This window comes from Canis lupus, chromosome 1 (assembly GCF_048164855.1).
Source record: "Canis lupus baileyi chromosome 1, mCanLup2.hap1, whole genome shotgun sequence".
Taxonomy (NCBI): Eukaryota; Metazoa; Chordata; class Mammalia; order Carnivora; family Canidae; genus Canis; species Canis lupus.
Window position 1 is genome coordinate 28840150 of NC_132838.1, and position 19111 is coordinate 28859260.

The following is a 19111-nucleotide window of genomic DNA, read 5'->3' on the forward strand; positions in this document are numbered from 1 at the left end:
TGACCAGGGGTGGCACCATGGAATCCTACTCACAGTCTATTGTCCTAGCCATGCCTTCTGGCACGTGTGCCTCAACCCACTGGAAAGATACCATCTACTTCTGATCTACCCAGAGGGTCACATTTTGCAGTTTTCCAGCTGGAGGAGGCCCTTTGTGAATTCACTCAGAGGCACTGAGTGTGGTAGTAGAGTCCCTGCTGCTGCATAGCTCCCATCTCCTGACACTGGACTCTGTGGTTGGAACCCTACTGAGTCATTTCACTCCTTTTTCTCTGTGAAGGGGGAAAACCAATCACAGAGTTAAATGAAATACTTTAGGAGGGTCATCATTGTCATGTATTTGGAAAATGTTCAAAAAGCCCAAGATGTTTTCATAGGCATCTCAAACTTAGCATGTGCAAAACTGAAGTGGTCACCTCTCCTCGGCAGATCTGCCTCCCTTGTGTTTCCTTCAAGGGCTGTCTTTGATTGCCCAAGCTAAAAGCCCTCTTGGACTGACACACCTTCAGTCTACCCACAGGTCCTACTGGCGTCACCTCAAAAAGCTAATTCCTATCCTCTGCCCTCCATTCTCTGGCCACTGCCTTGCCTCAGGCCATCACCCTCTTTTGACTAGATTATGTCAATTGCTTCTTGTCATCTACTGTTCTCTGATCTTTCCTCACAAATTCATCCGCAGGTGCTCTCCAAACATCTTTCAGAAAACAGGATCCATTCTCTTGCTTAAAACCCTTACACATCCCCCCTTTACTCCTAGCCTACTAGTTGAACCCAGATTAGCTTGATATACAAGTCCATTCACTTTGGTGCCAGCCAACCATTCTGCCCCTTTCCAGCTGCACCACACTGTGCATTAATTAGCCTGTTCCCCTGTGGGTGCCATGCTCCTTCAAGCTTCCCTGGCTTTGCACATGCTGTTCCCTAAGCCTGGGCCTTCCCCCCTTTTCTGTTGCTTTTATCTCCAGAATATTTTGAATCTCCCTCCAAGTTGTCTGTTCCATCTCTGTATGACTATACACTCCTCTATTGTAGCACTTCATGTTCACATGCAATTGTTTAATCTCCCAGATGGGAACTTGACTTTCCCATCAAAGATGATATGTTGTTCATTTTCCTCTCTCCAGCATTTATCAAAGGGTCTGGCATTTATTTTGTGCAAAGTAAATGTTTGTTGAATTGAAAGTCTATTTCCCAAGACATCAATAGTTCTACAATGGAATATCATCAATAGTTCTACAATAAGAATATCTTAGTTCTATCTAAGAAGAATGAGTTAGATCCACATGTATCAGAGTGATATGCCTCTACTTTTTGTGGAAGTTAGAAAAAACAGCTCCTTATATTTGTTTTCGTCTATCTGAATGTAGCAAACTGGATGGAGGAAATCCTAAGTTCAATCTTTAGTTAACCAAGCGAGCAGGACTGGAGGAAGGAGGGAAGAGTGATTTTCTTTATAACTCTCTTGTTGGACTTGTCAAAAAGAGCTTACAGTGCCTTTGTAAAATCAATTAAGAAAAATGAAGTAAATGGTAGGTGATTGAACAAATAGGCTTCGGGAGAGAAGTTTTCAGAGAAGAGGGAATATTATTACTGAGGTGCAAACCCTAAGAAAATCTGAACAAGAAAATCAGAATGCCCAGAACATATAATTAGGGTATTATTATTCACTCTATAAAGGAATTTATTCTCTCCTCCGAAAGAATCTTTAAAAAGGCAACTCCTTGGGATCCCTGGGTGGCTTGGCGGTTTGGCACCGGCCTTGGGCCCAGGGCATGATCCTGGAGACCTGGGATTGAGTCCCGCATCAGGCTCTCTGCACGGAGTCTGCTTCTCCTCCCTCTGCCTGTGTCTCTGCCTCTCTCTCATTGTGTCTCTCGTGAATAAATAAATAAAATATTTAAAAAATAAAATATAAATAAATAAATAGGCAACTCCGTTCAAGCTCTTACACATTTAACAGATGATTAACCATGCACTGGATGGGGGCGGGGAGGGGGGGTGGCAAGAAAAAGTTTCAGGAGTCAGTGACAGTTGAAGAGCTATCAGAAATGAAGATAAGCTCCATTGGTATTATAATGTAATTATCAGGGAAATGATTACATTGAAAAAATTCAAAGTTCACACAGTTTTTCTGGGGAAAGGGCACCCAGTATTTTAGGGGGAAGGGGAAGGTGCCTACCCTCTGGGAACAGGGAAGATGTGCAAGGCCATAGACATGAGAACAATGTACCCATCTGGCAGCTACTGCAGCCAAGTGCTAGATCTTACTGAGAAAGCAAATCCTTTTCAGGTGTCTGCAATTAGTCAGAGAGGAGGGGTGGGTGTAGTGAGCAGATAAGAAATCTTTTTTTGCTGTTGTTATTTTGTTTAAAAAAATAAAAATAAAAGCTAGGTAAGGTAGACCTGGCAGTCACCAGGAAAATAGAAGAAACACTGAGAGGCTCACATGAGAATGATGTGGTTCTACTTGATCCTTTAGTCATTAAAGCAGAGAAGGATGAGAGCTACTAATTTATTTTTAGCATTTGATAAAAGAAAAAAAAGTCAATTGGGCTTGCAGTATTGACTTACCACCTACTTGTCACTAAGGGGACAATTTAAAAAAGAAATTTTCTACCAAAAGAAAGGAAATCAAGCCATAGGCCTCTTGGGCTCCCACCCACCATTTTTATGTGATAAAACCAAGTGAAAAACAATAACTACAGCCTTGAGAGGGAGTGGGGGAAGGCACAGTGTAGCAATATTTTGGACTCCTCTGGATTATGTAAAGCAGGGTGACAGATTTTTTCTGTAAAGGGCCAGATAGCAAATATTTTACTTGGCTTTCTGGGCCAAGTGATAAAATCTAGAATGTTATGTAGGCACTCTAATAACAAAAGTGAAAGAGTATTTTTCCACTTTTTAAATTAACCAAATCCAAAACTTTAAGAACACTGAAATTTGAATTTTGTGCCATTTTCATGTGCCATGAAATATTCTTTTATAAAATTTCTCAACCATCTGAAAATATAAAAAGTATTCTCAGCTCATGGGTCATATAAAAACAAGTGGTAGATTGGATTTGGCTCATGGACTTTAGTTTGCAGACTCTAGACATGGATGGAACATCTTCAGGTCAAGACAGGGGTCCTTAATCAGTCAAGGTCCTACAAGCTCAGGTTGAGGTTAGGCAACTCTTCAAAATTCTTCTCAACACAGAAGCGCTGCAAGTGACAACCACAAGTGTCAGAGGACAGCCTGGGTGGCCAGGCGTCTCTGTAGTGACTGCTCAAAGCACAGTTAACTCAGGTGACAGCTGGGTTGTCCTTGCCCTTTCAGATCTGGTGCAGTTGACCCCTCCCTCCCCCCCAGCCTTAGGAAAGTCAACTCCCAAGCTTTGGTTACTTCCCCAGGAGCTTGCATGTTTGTGTCCAGGAGCAATGGATTCTGCTTGCATTCAGCCAGTTTATGGATTTTCCTGCCCATATTTTCATGACTGCTTCAACCAGAATGGGGAATTCAGTTGTTTTAATATTCTGGAACAAACTCACAGACTTTTAGTTGAAGATTCTGGGAGATCATGCCAATTTACATGGCAGCAATAATAACATCTGCTCAGTGTTGTTTATGTCATCATCAGAGCCAGCATTTCCAGACAACTGGCTTGTTTTGTCAGATGGTTTTCATATATTATCTTATTTAATCCTTCAATAATCATAGGAAATAAACTTTAAAAAAAAAAACAATTATTACCTTCATTTTATTAAAAAGGAAAGGAAGGTAAAAGAAGTTGAGGGATTTACCGGTCACAGAGCTAGTTAGTGGTAGAGTTGAATTCTGAGTATTGTCAGAGACTCAGATGCTACACAATCTCCATCTGTGGGGCTTTTGTTGAACACCAGACTTTTTGTTCTTGGAAGTTCTTTCTCCACCTCCCTTCCCCATTTTCACAGGGCAGACCACCTTATGGAGTGTTCTGGCTTCTAGCCATTTTCCTGGTCCTTCCTCTTCTCACCTGCGTCTCTTGCCTCTTTTCCCAGGAGGCTCCCATGAACTTCTAGCACTTTAATACAATTATCTGCAGTAATTTAGCTCTTACCAACTCATATTCCCAAACTAAGCGCTAGAGGAAGTTTTCCTTGAGAAGTAATGGCACTTTATAGGAAGAAAATGTTGATTGGCCAACTGAATGTAGAACAATAGGACCAAATCTATACAGAGAGGGGAGAAGAAATGAAGTGTTCTGGAAAATTGGAAAAATAAAGAATTTTGCTTGCTTTCTTGGGGAGATGTAGCAAATAGACAAGAAAGGATGAAATCTGGAATTGCTGAGCAGCATGGCAGAGAAGATATAGGACTTTTTAAAAAGAGTTTGCTTTGCATGTAAGTGTTCAGTAAGAACTTCTATGCATAAAAAAACTTTGTGAGAGGATACGGAATGTGCAAAATCAAGAAATGAAGAATTCAGTGGAGACTGTAGATAAGAGATGAATGTAAGCTCCTTGAGAATCTAAAGAAATTCTATAGACCTTCCATATTGGATTTTTGACACCAGACTTCCCATAAGATGTGCTGATGTTACTTAAATCTTTAGCAACAGGGTGAATCTACATGGCAAAGTGTGACCCTCAGGGAAGAGGACAATTCTGAATGGGGAGTAGAGAATGCAGAAAAAGAAATGTGTAAAGGGGGTGAGTTGAAGGTCAAATGAAAACAATATTAGAGGGGTGGGGGAGATTAAAAAGCGGATCTGAATAAGGGCAGGATAGTGGGGCTGGGAGGGATGGAATGGATCTAAGAGAGGTGATGGCATTGGTTGGGGTTCAGGCACAGGAAACAGCAGCCTTTCTAGGTGTTTCAACCAGAAAGAAACATGATGTAGGGAACTGGGTTCTTTCTAACATTTCTGGAAAGGTGGAAGAAGCAGACTCCAGGTCAACCTCTAGGAATGAATAACATTGCAAAATGGCCTGCCTGGGAATTTTATCCCCATCTCAATAAGAAAAGAGAGGAGTGAGAAGGCCACATGCAGCACTCTCAGTTTCAGCAAGAGCCAACCCTAGCTGTAATAGGAGCTGCTGTCACAAGCAGTGGTTCTAGAGCCATGCTGCATCCTCTCCATCTGCACAGCAAAACATACAGGCCTCAGCCCAGTCTCAATTGCAGCGAGTGCCTGGCTGGGTGTTGGAGCATAATTGTGCTTGCCAACAGAAACTAGCATAGCAAGATATCTTCCATGTCATTTCTGCTTTCCAGATTTCATATGAGTGCATCCTATTGGTGAAACAAATTAAGGTTAAGAAGCTTGTGACATGCCAAGCCATGTTGGAGCCAAAGGCAAAAGGAAACATAATAATATTATAATACATAATGTAATAGTGCATCACATTTTAATTTTTAGAAACATCACATTAGCATTATTTGTCTGGAATAAGTTTTTTGATGTCACCTGAAATTTTGTGAGTGAGGTGCCTTTCTTGGATCCCTCTAGTTTCAGCCCTGTTAAGAACCCTAGCTGCAAGGGAGTCTTAGAAATAGTTTTTAGCTTTTCATTCACTATAATACTGAAGGCATACTGGGGGAGATTGGTTGGAGGCACAGAGTCATCTGTGACAGTTCATTTTATGTGTCAGCTTGGCTGGGCTATGGTGCCAATGTTTGGTCAAACACATTCTAGATGTTGCTGTGGAGATATTTTTTAGACGTGATTAACATTTAAATCTTTGACTGAAACAGATTACCCTCCATCACGTGGGTGGCCTCATCCAATCAGTAGAAGGCTTTAAGAGAAAAGACTAAGGTCCCCAGTGAAGGTGGTCAAAAGATGTAAACTTCCAGATAGAAGATATATAAGTCCTGGGAATGTAATCCACAAGACAGTGATTATAGTTAACACTGTTGTATATCTTTGTACATTGCCATGAGAGTAAATCCCAAAAGTTCTCAACACAAGGAAAAAATAACTTTTCTCTTCTTCTTTTTTTTTTTTTTTTTGGTATCTATATAAGGTGATAGATGTTAACTAAACTTATTGTGGCCTCATTTCACAACATACATAAATCAAGAGATTATGCTCCATGCTTTAAACTTATACAGTGCTGAATGCCAATTATATGGCAATAAAACTGGGAGTGGGGTGAGTGGAGGTGACCTCTCTAGGGTTTTCAACTAGAAGGGGACATAATGTAGGGTATTGGGTTCTCTCAAAAATTTTGGGGAGGGCAAGTGAAGCAGGCTCACATATATACACATACATCCTATTGACCTTGTTAGTTCTATTTCTCTGGAGAACCCTGGCTAGTATACATGGAGGAGGTGGGGATGGAGATAGAAAGGTCATTTTCTAGGTCCTCACAACTGAGTAGAAAAAACAATACTGCTTATAGTTTCGAAGTACAGGGAAGAAAATAGAAAAGGAGGTGACAAGGCTGATTCCCAGGCTCCCGCTGCAGGTGTCCGGCTGGTGACCCTGACCTCAATAAGGAGGACAAACACAGTGCCAGACGTGCCCCTGAGGAAACTGAGCATGTGTTCATCATCCTTACAAGACACAGTTAACATCCTCCAAGTGCAGCCAGGTTCTAGTGCGTTAGATCCACCCCATGCATGTCACGGATTGCCTGGAATAAGCGATATGATGGATCCCTCATTTATTCAATGATTCTTTTTTTTTTTTTTTTTTTTTAAGATTTTATTTATTTGGGCAGCCCTGGTGGCTCAGCGGTTTAGCGCCACCTTCAGCCCAGGGTGTGATCCCGGGATCGAGTCCCACGTCGGGCTCCCTGCATGGAGCCTGCTTCTCCCTCTGCCTGTGTCTCTGCCTTTCTCTCTCTCTCTCTCTAATAAATAAATAAATAAGATTTTATTTATTCATGAGAGACACACACAGAGAGAAGTAGAGACACAGGCAAAGGCAGAAGCTGGCTCCATGCAGGAAGCCTGATGCAGGACTTGATCCTGGGACGCCAGGATCACGCCCTGGGCCGAAGGCAGACACTCAACCACTGAGCCACCCAGCATCCCTCATTCAGATTCTTATCCATTAAATAAACTGTTAAGTGCCTACCAATGTCAAGTCCTATTCTAGGCTCTGGAGGTCCAATGGTGAATGAATGATGTGTTCACTTCTTTTATGATGCTTTCATTCTAATTTAGGAAGATATAATTAGCAAACATACAAACAAAAAAAGGAAATAATTGCAGATAGTCATATAATGCAGTGAGGAGCATGAAGTAGGGCAATGTGATAGTGACAGGGAGTGGGGCTACACTGGACATGGTTATTCAATTCATATATACCTGGAACGCATGGCATTGTGGGAATGAACTGGATGGCCTTCGGGTGAGGGGCAGGGTGAGCTCCTGGGTGAACAAGCTGGGATGAAAGTAAAGAACTCTGGGCTTATGTGAATTATTAAACGGAATCCAAGCACAATATGAGTGTCTATAATGCGTTCCTTGGTTCCTCCACACCGAAGGGCAATAGATAGGAACTGAATGAGCCTCTTTGAGGTCAGGCAGATGGTGGGCTGGACAGCAAGGTCCAGGCCAGGGCTGAGTCTAAGAGTAGCATGGGGATCCCTGTGAGGCCAGAGGCTCTCTGTGGTGCAGGCAATGCCTGAGGCTGTTAAATCCCCAGACTGAAACTGTGCTTGGTCCATGGTGGGTTCTCTCTAAATGTCAGTTGACTAATTGAGAAATCCTTTGACTGGAGATGGAAGGAGTAGCTACAACAGAACCAGGGAGCCTCTGCCTTCTGTGTGATTTCTTCACACTTGGGGAAGCAAATGCTACAGCCTCCCAGGTAGGAAGGGGAAGCTGGCCAAATGGCTCCAATTTTGTCTCCTTGATTTCACCACTTGTTGTCCCCTGGGGTACTAGGATGTGCTTTTACCACTTCTGCTGTAGTATGGCTCAAATCCTTTCCTTAGGTTTGTCCCCTTAGCAGCTGAGACAGCCTAGAATTCTAGAATACTTCATTTGATGCTAAGAGAGTAGAAAAGTCTAGAACACCAAGAGAGCTCAAGAAGGATAAGCTATCGGGTTTATACTGTTTGGTTTCTTGATCTTTCTAGACCTACTGTGCTTCTCGTACCACATACCATGTAGAGAGATGGTTCAGACCGAACCCCAAAAGATGAGTACAGTTTCACAGATGACATGAACCAGCTCTAGGCCCATCACTACAAACAGGGAACAAATGTTACTTCCTTTCTGCAAGGAAGCTGGTATTTGCCATTAAGATTGCATTGCCAGGTCTAGCAAATAAAAACACAGGAGCAAAAAACAAACAAACAAACAAAAAATACAGGACACCCAGTTAAATTTGAATCCCAGATACATATCAAAGAATTTTTCAGTGTAGTACATCCCAAATATTGCATGTTCCAGAAGTTGCATGGATATATTTATAACTAAAAAATTGCTTATCTAACATTCAGACTTGACTGGGAAGCTCCAATTTTACCTGGCAACTGTACTTAAGACCAAAAAAGAGATTTTACTTTGTCATCTGCATCAGGCCCTTTCACCCAGTCCTCATTCTGGGTTCTAGTCTTGGGTCTCCACACCTCCCTAAGTGGTGTGGTGAAGCTTTTATAGGAGTCTAAGTTTTAAGTCATGACTTCTTCCTTTATCTGAGACCCTACCCATTTCCATTTCTATACAACAGGGGCTCTTGTCTGTTTGGGCAGAATCACAATATCCAAACATAGAGTGAGCGTGTTATCCGCACAACAGGAATTCCGCGTTCTGTCATAGTTTTATCCAGTCAGCATACAACAACCTTATTCTCGCCCTTGGGAATACTGAACTCCGTCCCCCCGGTGACCATGCTCAAAGATCCCTCGAACAGGAGAGCTTCTTGGACAGTTGGTAGATGTTCAGACTAGATCATTTCCATTTCTCTTACATATCACAGGATTAAATAGTCAGCCAACCATATGACATGCCTAGGGGCTATTTTCAGCTCTCTTTTAACCTGTTGAACTCCGGATAGCAACTTCTGTATTTTTATCTTATGTTATGCTTCCTTTGAGGCAGTAAGTATGGGCCAGTGAGGTTAAAAAGAAATAACTAACAACTTTCAAGAAAACAATCTAAAATAAGTAACTGTGTAGTGATTATAAAAATATACAGATTTCCTCTGCTTCTACTGGTAATGCTTAAGCCCACATATTTGTGATATGTCTGCACGTGATGTGTATTTGGCCACACAGTTCTTTTGCATTGAACCTTTTAGGTCAGATGTGTTAGACTTCCTCCCTCCCCCACTGCATGATCAGATCAGGACTTCTTGCTTTCTCATGTTGAAGCAGAGCGATAATACTGTTTAACTCTTAATTTAGAAATAAGGGATAGGGATCCCTGGGTGGCACAGCGGTTTGGCACCTGCCTTTGGCCCAGGGCTTGATCCTGGAGACCTGGGATCGAATCCCACGTCGGGCTCCCGGTGCATGGAGCCTGCTTCTCCCTCTGCCTGTGTCTCTGCCTCTCTCTCTCTCTTTCTCTCTGTGTGTGACTATCATAAATAAATAAAAATTAAAAAAAAAAAAGAAATAAAGGATAATGGCCATATGTGCCATAACAAAATCCATCCAAATTCCAGCTGGAATTCTTGGTCCTGGTTCTTTTACTGACTCTGGCTGCCTAGGCAAGGTTTAAAAGTCACCTCTCTTTTTCCTTTGCTTGTATGGGCATGAGATTGTGAGTTCTTCAATAGAGTGCAAGCTCGGTGAGGGTGAGGCCCTCGTCTTGGTCACCACTGTAATGGGCGGCTCAGGTGGCCATCTTCTTCTCAGAAAGGCACCGGTCAGACTGGATGAGCATCCACCTCAATGGCCTCATTTTAACTGGCTTGCCTCCTTGAAGGCCCCATCTCCAACTGTAGTCACATTTCCATGTATTAGGGGTTAGGAATTCAATGTATGATTTTTTTAAAAGATTTTATTTATTTATTCATAAGAGACACACAGAGAGAGGCAGAGACACAGGCAGAGGGAGAAGCAGGCTCCATGCAGGGGGCCTGATGTGGGACTCGATCCCAGGACCCCAGGACCATGCCCTGAGCCGAAGGCAGATGCTCAACCACTGAGCCATCCAGGTGTCCCTCAACGTATGAATGTTGGGGAGACACGATTCAGTCCATAAGAACTTCCTCTGTACATCCAATAGCTAGTTCTTGTGCCTGGCACCTGGTCGGCAGTAAATATTGAATTAACACAGCAACTTGGACAGTGTCATCAGTGAGGTCTGCCATTCGGAGTTTCTTGTAGTAGCTAATCCAGAGTGTCTGCCTTTGAAGCTTCTTTTCTACCTACACATTTTATCGGCCACTGATCCTGTCTTGGCCAGTAACCTGACCAGATATTAGACTTGTGACACCCCACTTCCAGGAGATGAGGCCCTGTGTCTGTCAGGGCATCCCTCCTGCTCCCAGGCACAGAGCCTGTCACTTCCACGTGGTCTCCACCGGCTCCTGATGGTGGCCCCGAGGAAACGCAGTGCGAGTGATGAGGTTCCCAGCTGCCGTCGCTGGCCCTCCTTCCAGCAGATGCTTCACTCCACCCCGAGAAGGCAGACATCTCCCTGCTCCCCTTACTTCCTTCAAATTGGGGAGAAAACCTATGACTCACGAAAGAGCTCCTGCTACTTTTCTGGGGAGAATGGGCATCTGGACAACATACCCATTGTGGGCACCGAGCTTTGCTCTACTAGTCTTTCAGGGCAAGGAAGAAAAAAAGCCCCAAAACTTTGATCCCTGGGGAGGTGAAGCGGAAGTTGATCTTCACCATTAAATTTTTTTATAGACAGCAAAGTCCATGCTTCCACCTGCATCCAAGGCGCAGAGGCAGCTGGCAGAACAAAGCACCAGAGAAAAATAGCTGCCCAGAGTCTCCTCAATTGCCGTGTACAGGTGCAGCTTGTTTTTCATCTGGTGGCAGTCACCAGTGATTGACAATGTTTTACCCAGAGGAGTTAACCCCTTCGTCCCCTACATGAGCCAGAGGCTCGCTCCAAGGCTGAGAACAAGTCCCGGCCCTCTGCCCGCCCCGGGGGTGCCCCGAGGTGGACGGCGCCGCCCTCGGTGGACGGAGCGAGCGAGTCGGCCGCGCCGCCAGCTGTCCTGGGCCTGTGCCGGGTCGGCCCGAGGTCCTGCGAGGGGCGCCCCCCGCCCCCAGGGACAACTGCCCCCAGCTTTTCTCCTTCGCCACCAGACGAGCTGCTGTGGGGTGAGTGGCAGAGGGGCCGCTGACCCGCAGCCGCGTCGGCCTCCCGGGAGGAGCTGGGGCCTGCGGGCGCTCGCGGGGGCTGGCTTGAGGGAGCCCGGGGCCTGCAGGGCTCAGCGCACGCAGGAACCAACCCAGGGGGGGGGCACCAGCGGCTCCCAGAACCTCCACCAGATTGGAACGTTTGGAACGAGGCCAAGGGCAAGGGAGGCTCCTAAACAGGGATGGCTGTTAGGCCACATGACAAGTTCCCCTGAGCCCCAGGGTGGACCCCTCAGCAGTCCAGAGCCAAGGGAAAGAGAATGTCAATGAAGGGATGGGTTTGTGGCTCAGATGGCTTCATGTTCTGAGAGGTGTATTATAAATCACCTGTCTCAACACCAGAAACCTCACAGATGAACATTCTTAATCCTTTAAATGCCTAGAGCACACCATGATATGGGCACAAAGCATGACTTCCTTACCCCCCATGGTCATAGAGCAATGTTTGACCTCCGAGTGGAAAAAATGATGTGCAGACAACTCTGACACTTCAGGAGTCTTAGTAAATTTCCAGTCATCACACATGCCCCGGAAGCTTCCTACTCTGGGTCTTTGGCTTCAACATGGGCTTTGAAACGAAGCCATGCTAGGTTGAGGGCATCTGTCCAGATGTTCAGGTCTCCACCCTCAAACCAGTTAATCTGGAAGTAAAATAATCAAAGGAACTCTGTGGCCTAGAAGCCAGTCTCTCTCATTCACATATCAAAACTTCTCTATGAGTCTTGGTCTACTGTGTGGCCAAAAGCAATTGCATTTTAAAATTTGAATTTTCAGTAATTGTTTTGATCTTGAAGATGGACCGCAGCTGCTAGTGATCGCGTATGAAATAAAATACCAAGATTGTGCAGAAATTATAGCCTCGGCACCATGGTGATAATCTAATGAGGCAAAAGCTTGGATGTCTGTCAACTTAACAGAACAATGGGTGCTGTCAAGCAGAGATACTGTAGGAAGTAATGCCTCAGAAATCACACAGTTTGGACATTCCGGCGGCAAAACTCTTCTCCACAGGGGTTTCTAAGCAGGCATATGGAATGTGCTTTTGCTTCAGTCCAATTCATAAAATCTTCTGTGGGAGTAGCGAGAACAAATCCTAAATTTTACTTCAATATTTACTCCTTTTATTTGGACTTCCGTCACCACGACAGTGGAAGCAAAGAACACCCCAGCCCAGAGCAATCCGTGGGCAGCTGAGCGCTGGTGGTTTTCTTGTCCTTTTGGTCAATCCACAAGGAAGGTCCTCTTTTTAGTTATCATGCTCATGCTAACAGATTTTCGCACAAGGGGTTATATAGAATGCTCTAGACTTTGGGTATTCTTGGCCTTGGGGGAAAAAAAAATTTAAGTTTGTAAAGGTAATTACCATTATTTACAGTTCTGAGGGCAAAGCCCCACCCCGGGCTCAGGGCCAGGGGATCTCAGGCTGGAGTGTAGAGGGGTGAGCCAACTTCAAGACAAAAGCACAATTATGCTCACATAAAAACCAACACTGGTGGTAGTGGGATGAAGGAAACACCCACGCAAGGGGGGAGGGGTGTGTAGGGAGGGGTTTTCTTTGAAGTTTTGCATAGTCCCCTCCCCCCCATCATCCTGGGAATGAAGACTGGAGTTTTTATCCTGGGTCTCTTATTAAGCTGTGCCATAAGGAAATGGACTTCCTTCTTAATTGATTTGCCAATTTTAAAAACTGAACCTTAAAGAAAAGAATTTTAGAAGAATTAAGAAAACGGGAAGTGTTGTGTAAGGTGTTATGGAGCTTTCTTCATGTCTTGGCAGAAAGGAACTCAAGTAAAACACCAAAAGAAGACCTCTCTGTTTTAAGCCCACTTCATCTTTTAGGTAGCTCAATTAACCCTTCCTCCTCTTTGATTCACATTCATTTCCACTTAGGAAAGTTTGAAAGCAGTGGGGCTAGAGACAGTGTTGCCACAGTGTATCTGGTTCTCCCAGTCAGAAAACAATTAGCGAATACGTAACTACTTGCACACATTACCTCCTTGTTAACTATGCTATTGGGATCTTTTCTTCCTGCCAGGATGAAGCCAGGTGATTATTTGTGCTGATGTTATGAATCAGTGGCAGGAGAGCCTGTAATGGAAGTGTTGACATGCCTTGACATACGTGGGTGCTCCAGGGTAACCCTGAGCAGTGACAGGGACAGTCCGAACCCCCACCTGGCCCACAAGGACTGAGTACATTGGTTCTTAGAGGGTTGGCTCCATACATAGACTGTCCCTAGCACGGGAGTTCAGGAGAAAAACCATAGGCAACTGGATTTTCCCTGTCAGTCCAGGAGGAGAATGCTCTTTGGGAAACAGTGGTAGACACGTGAAGTCCTCTGGCTGTGACCTCAAGGGAAGCCAAGGCTGGGCACACTTTGGAAAACCAGCCCCCACTCACTGCTGCCCTCCCAATAGAACTTGAATGATCTGTTCTGCACACTGCCCCGCAGCAAAGAGGAAAGGGGAATTACAGGTGGGCTGGACTTGAAACACTGCTAAGGCCCCACCTGAATTTCAGGTGCCCCAGGGAGTCCTTTCAACCACCTGGAGTTGAGGCTGTTTCAAGGTACAGATGCAATATGTGTTTGTCTTGCTTTTGTTTGCACCTGAATACAAGTACCAGCTGGAAGCCAGAAGGTGTGGAGTATTGCAAACAATTTTGACTGTAAATAAAGAAAATGTAAGAGTTTAAAAGGCAGTGCTGAGAGCTGAGTCCTGCAGTGGGGGAAAAGGAGAGAAGAAACAAATTTACTAGAGGAAATAGAAAAATACACAGGAATTTGTGATGGTGTGATACCGCTGCGTATTTTCCATGATATGGTAACATCCCTACATACATACAATTCACCCTCAAATTATTGATGTACAGAAAATAAGCCTTTGGACCTGTGATTTGCCTACTATGTGCCATGCACTGAGGTAAGCCCTCAGAATCAATCAATCATCAACGCGACATGCAGACAGCAAATTCATGCGTACAGTGAGATGGCCCCATGGAAGAGCTGTGCCCTGGGCCATGAGGATGCAGTGGGCCAGCCCTGTCTCCCCAGGGTCGTGAAGGGAGACCAGAGAGAGGATGCACCAAGGAGGAATATCATTTGTTTCTTTCACCCTCAAAGCAACCCCAAAGGACACAATTCCCATAAGGGTGTGAAATGTATCGGGGGTGGTCTTTTATGAGTCATGCCCTTGGACTAGGATAATGTCTGTGTCGCATATGAAATTTGGAAGTACATTTTACTTAAATGCTAAAGGTTGATGTGAATATTTCCAAGGCAACACACATCGAGATTCCTTTTTGAGCAACCTATTTTATTGAAGATTGTTTTGCAAAGGGCATTAGATATTTGGAAAGTATTAAATGTTTAACTTTCTTATCTAATCCTGATACCCTAGTTTACAAGCTGTGTGATCTGAGATACAGAGCATTACCTTTTGGAGCTTTAGGGTTTTTGTTTTGTTTTAAATGGGAGTATTAATAACGATATCTACCTTTTAAGTTTATTTTGAAAATTCAAGGAGTTAATGCATTCAAGGATTGTTGTACCTTGCCTCTGAGCAGCAAATGGTATTATTGATATTAGCCTATCATCATGAATAATTATAATAAAAATACTTTTCTTTTTCCAGATAAATTATGACTGCACATAGAACAAAGTGAATGGGAGTAATGATAATTGTTTTGTGAATTTAATGGATACAGCTTACTAAAATGGTTCCAAATTTTTTGAGCGAAATAACCCAGTAGTGCTGAAGAGTAATTTATTTAATAGGATCAATGTCAAAATCACATTTTCCTGGCTGTGTAGACAGACTGTCACAGTGAGGTTACCCACAATGGCCCACATTCTCAAGAAGCTGACCAGACTCTTGTTTATACTCAGGAGTACTTACACTAATCCTAAGGAGAATGAAAAGATCAAAAGTTGAAAGCACATCAAGAGTAAAAGTTAAAGGTGTTCAGCAACATCCTGAACACCAGTCACATAGAAATCCAAGTGCACAGTGTCATGACCACAAGCAGACCTGCCTTAGCTGGACCCATGCCAAAAGATGTGCCCCCACCCCACATTCCAGGCAGCCGGGTCTGTGTGTGACTCCTGCCCCCCTGCCCTAGGTCTCCTGGCAGCTCCTGAGATTTTTTAGGTAAACATGGCTGGGCTGGGTATCAGGCTTGCTTGTCGAACAAAGCGTTGTTTGAAGCACTTAGGGTTTTTTTACATGATAAAAATATGGGTGATGAAAATGACTGGATTCACTTAGAGGCCTGAAAACAGATAACACGAAGCTGAGTACTTAAGGGAAGTTGCTCAGACTTAGCAACATTGTGTGGACTTTTATGAATTGAGGAGTCATTTCTCTCAGAAAACTACCGAAATTTTAAGAAAAGAGTGGTCGGGTTATCAGATTTACAGGCCACAAGGTTCAGATATATACAAATTTTAGGAGCTTTCCGAAGGGTTTTTACCCTCAGATGAATGGGAATGCAAAATATTATGCAAATCAGATTTAATCTTCTGGATGATTTGCCTCAATACAAAATGTTAAAGACATAAAAGGAAGGCTCTATCCACATTTTAAGATTGTGTTTTGATGTAAATAAAGTGTTGCTGGGAATGCCCCTGGGAGCTTGAGTCGAAGTCCTTGCCTGGATGGGTCCTCCATCTCGGAGTCCCTGGCTTTGGGAGCACACTTAGATAGTGATCAGTCATGGTTTTAATGTTTTTTTTTTATTTTTTTATTTTTTTTAAAATTTTATTTATGATAGTCACACAGAGAGAGAGAGAGGCAGAGACACAGGCAGAGGGAGAAGCAGGCTCCATGCAGGGAGCCTGACGTGGGATTCGATCCCGGGTATCCAGGATCGCGCCCTGGGCCAAAGGCAGGCGCCAAACCGCTGCGCCACCCAGGGATCCCGATTTTAATGTTTAATGTTGAATTCAGTGAATGCCACTGGCTAATGTCAGGCAGGGAAGAAGACAAAAATGAGCCAGAAAAAAAGAAAAGAGGGAGTGTGAGAAAGGGAAGACAATGAAAAGAGACAAAAGATGGCTATGACCATGAAGGTGCTATAGAAAGACAAATGACATTTTCTTAGATTCCTTCAATAAATTCCCTACTCCTGCTCACTATTTAGAATTTTTAAAAAGATTATATTCCTTGGGAACATCCTGTGATATTGAGCATAAGCACAGATTTATAAGTATTATCCAGTCATGCAGAAATAGGAGATAATACATTGATCAATAGATTATATAATAGTGAATGTTAAATAACTAGTAAGATAATATAATTAAATACATTGGTCAATAGACTATCAGTTTTAATGTCAGGTGCTAAGTGTTTTGATAGACATTATTTTTAGGACACTATGAGAACACAGTGAGGTGGTCACTAACCCACCGTTAGTAATGAGAAAAGGAATCTTGGGGCATGTGACATTTGAGATGAAACCTGAACGGCAATATTTGGCAAAGGCATGGTGTAGAAGAGAGTGTTTTCAAGTCGAGAGTACAACCCAAGGGCTTGAAGTAGCAATGATGCTTGGAGGGAAGTATGCAGTCCTGCTGTAATGTGAAAAGGATCTCCACATGAATTACAAAATGGAGAAGCAGCAGAGGACAGATCATGGAAGTCTGTGCTGTGCTCAGCTGCTTGGACTTTTAGATAACCTTAGATAGCCTTTTTTTTTTTTTTAATGCTTATTATTAGAGAGAGAGAGTGCATGCACGCACAAGGGCGAGGGGCAGAGGGAGAGGGAGAGCATCTCCAGCAGACTCCCTGTCGCAGGGCTCTATCTCACAACCCTGAGATCGTGACCTGAGCTGAATGAAACCAAGGGTTGGTTGCTTAACCAACTGAGCTACCCAGACTCCTCAACCAACTTTCTTACTTTTGCTGTCACTTCTAAGGTGACTGAATTTCATTTGAGAGTTTCCTATGATCAGAGCATGGGACTTGATTTATAGTCATTATTCTAAGCAAACAGGAAAAGTTGAATGGATTTAGTGACAGTGGATGGGGATGCCAGTGGAGTTTCTAGCAGGGCATGATATGCCAGGTTTGCATTTTACGAAATATTCTGTGTACCTCCAAGTTGCTCCGTTGATTTAATCAAGTTTTAGGTCAAATGGGGAATTACTGCCCTTTAAAGTGTAACTTATATAAACCATAATCATTTGTCTTAAATATACAATGATTGAAATGATTTTGTTTTACTTGGTTCATGAAAAGGTTTTAGAAAAGAGACTCTGGCATTTTCTGTATATCTTCTGCCTCTTTAAGACAATTAAAATTTTTTTTTAAGATTTTATTTATTCATGAGAGACACACAGAGAGAGGCAGAGAGAGACAGGTGGAGGGAGAAGCAGGCTCCCCACAGGGAGCCCAATGAGGGACTCGATCCCAGGACCCAGGGATCACTATTTGAGCTGAAGGCAGGTACTCAACCACTGAACTACCCAGGCGTCTCTAAAAAAATATTTTACATGTTCTTTGGGCTAACTTAATTTTTTAAGTTCTTGCATTTAAAATTTATAAATACAGGAGGCAGCAAAAACACAAACACCTGATAACTGACCACAGAAGGAGATCATCCATCCATTCCAAAAGCTACATCTAAATTAGTCTTGCTAGTTTATAGTTGCCTCTTGTATAGAATACATTTACTGACTTTTCACATAATTTATTTCCGTATTTTTCAGATGCCAGTGAGTTTTCTGGTTGGAAAGAACACAAAGCTTGGAGGAGGAGAGCTGAATCCCGATCAACAGTTGTTGGGCAAATCATTTAAACTCTTTCTGACTGGTTTGAAAAACAAAAGAATCATGCCTTTTCCATGTAAGGAAGGTACAAATTTGGTAATGTTTGTGGAGGTCCTCTGTAAACCACTGTGGGGTGACAATGGCAATAGACATGTGATATTTTCAAGGTGAGAAGAGTTGAGGCTCCTGGTTCAAATGTCCATCCAGCTCTTGTTGAGTAAGTGAAGGTGTGCATATTGTGCACACACACACACACACACTTTGAAGAAATATTAAAAGTGTTAAAATTACTGATGATCCCAAATTAAATAAAATTAGTCTCTCTCTGTATCCAATTGTGAAGAGTAAAAACACACACACACACACCCCTCTCTTCTCATGCATGGATAAAAATGTCACTTCTCCTGACTCCCTTAACTTCTTCCCACCCTCACTCATTCAAATTCATCACTTTTAATAAACTAGTTTTAAAGGGGATTTCTCTGAATGTAGAACGTACTCTACATGGGATGTTTACTTGTGTATGAGGTTTAGAAGATTTAGGGCATTTTCAAAATTAGGATTTAGCAATACAGATTAAAAAAAATTTTTTTTAAGTAGGCTCCACAGTCCATGTGGGGCTTGAACTCATGACCCTGAAAACAAGAGTTGTGTGCTCTACTGACTGAGCCAGCCCTGCACCCTAGTGATACAACTTTTAAGTGAAGTAAGAATGTTACCAAGTAAACAGCAGTAGGACTAGGGGAGGAGATCAGCAGAAGGCACAATCCTGCCTTTGGTTTCTGTGATCCTGGACAAGTTACCTAATGGGTGTGTAAAAGAAGGATCTTTGTTTTATTTTTTGGACACATACATACTCTCCATCCCATTTCCAAAGCTTTCCATAGAAAAGCTCTGGAGGGAGCTTTTCAGGCAGTGGGGGTGGAAGGGTCCACATGCTTTCTTACATTTGTTCTTGTTCACTTTCTTTCAGGTCATTCAGTTTGGGGAATGCCAGTTTGTTGTTGTTGTTTTTGAATATTTTTTAATTTATTTATTCATGAGAGATACGGAGAGGCAGAGACACAGGCAGAGGGAGAAGCAGGCTCCATGCAGG

The 19111-nt window shown here is 43.2% G+C and overlaps 1 protein-coding gene across 2 annotated transcripts in view; it reads left to right on the top strand.

Moving 5' to 3' along the window:
• MYB (MYB proto-oncogene, transcription factor) overlaps nt 1-18220 on the top strand; it is an 83738-nt gene extending 65518 nt beyond the window's left edge. The window contains exon 16 of one of the 2 annotated variants that reach the window (XM_072824613.1): nt 17956-18220. In XM_072824613.1, the coding sequence (XP_072680714.1) occupies nt 17956-18186 (231 nt within the window). In that variant the 3' untranslated portion in view covers nt 18187-18220. The remainder of the gene's footprint in view (nt 1-17955) is intronic. The other variant, XM_072824632.1, reaches the window with a different exon arrangement.
• The last annotated feature ends 891 nt before the right edge of the window (nt 18221-19111 follow it).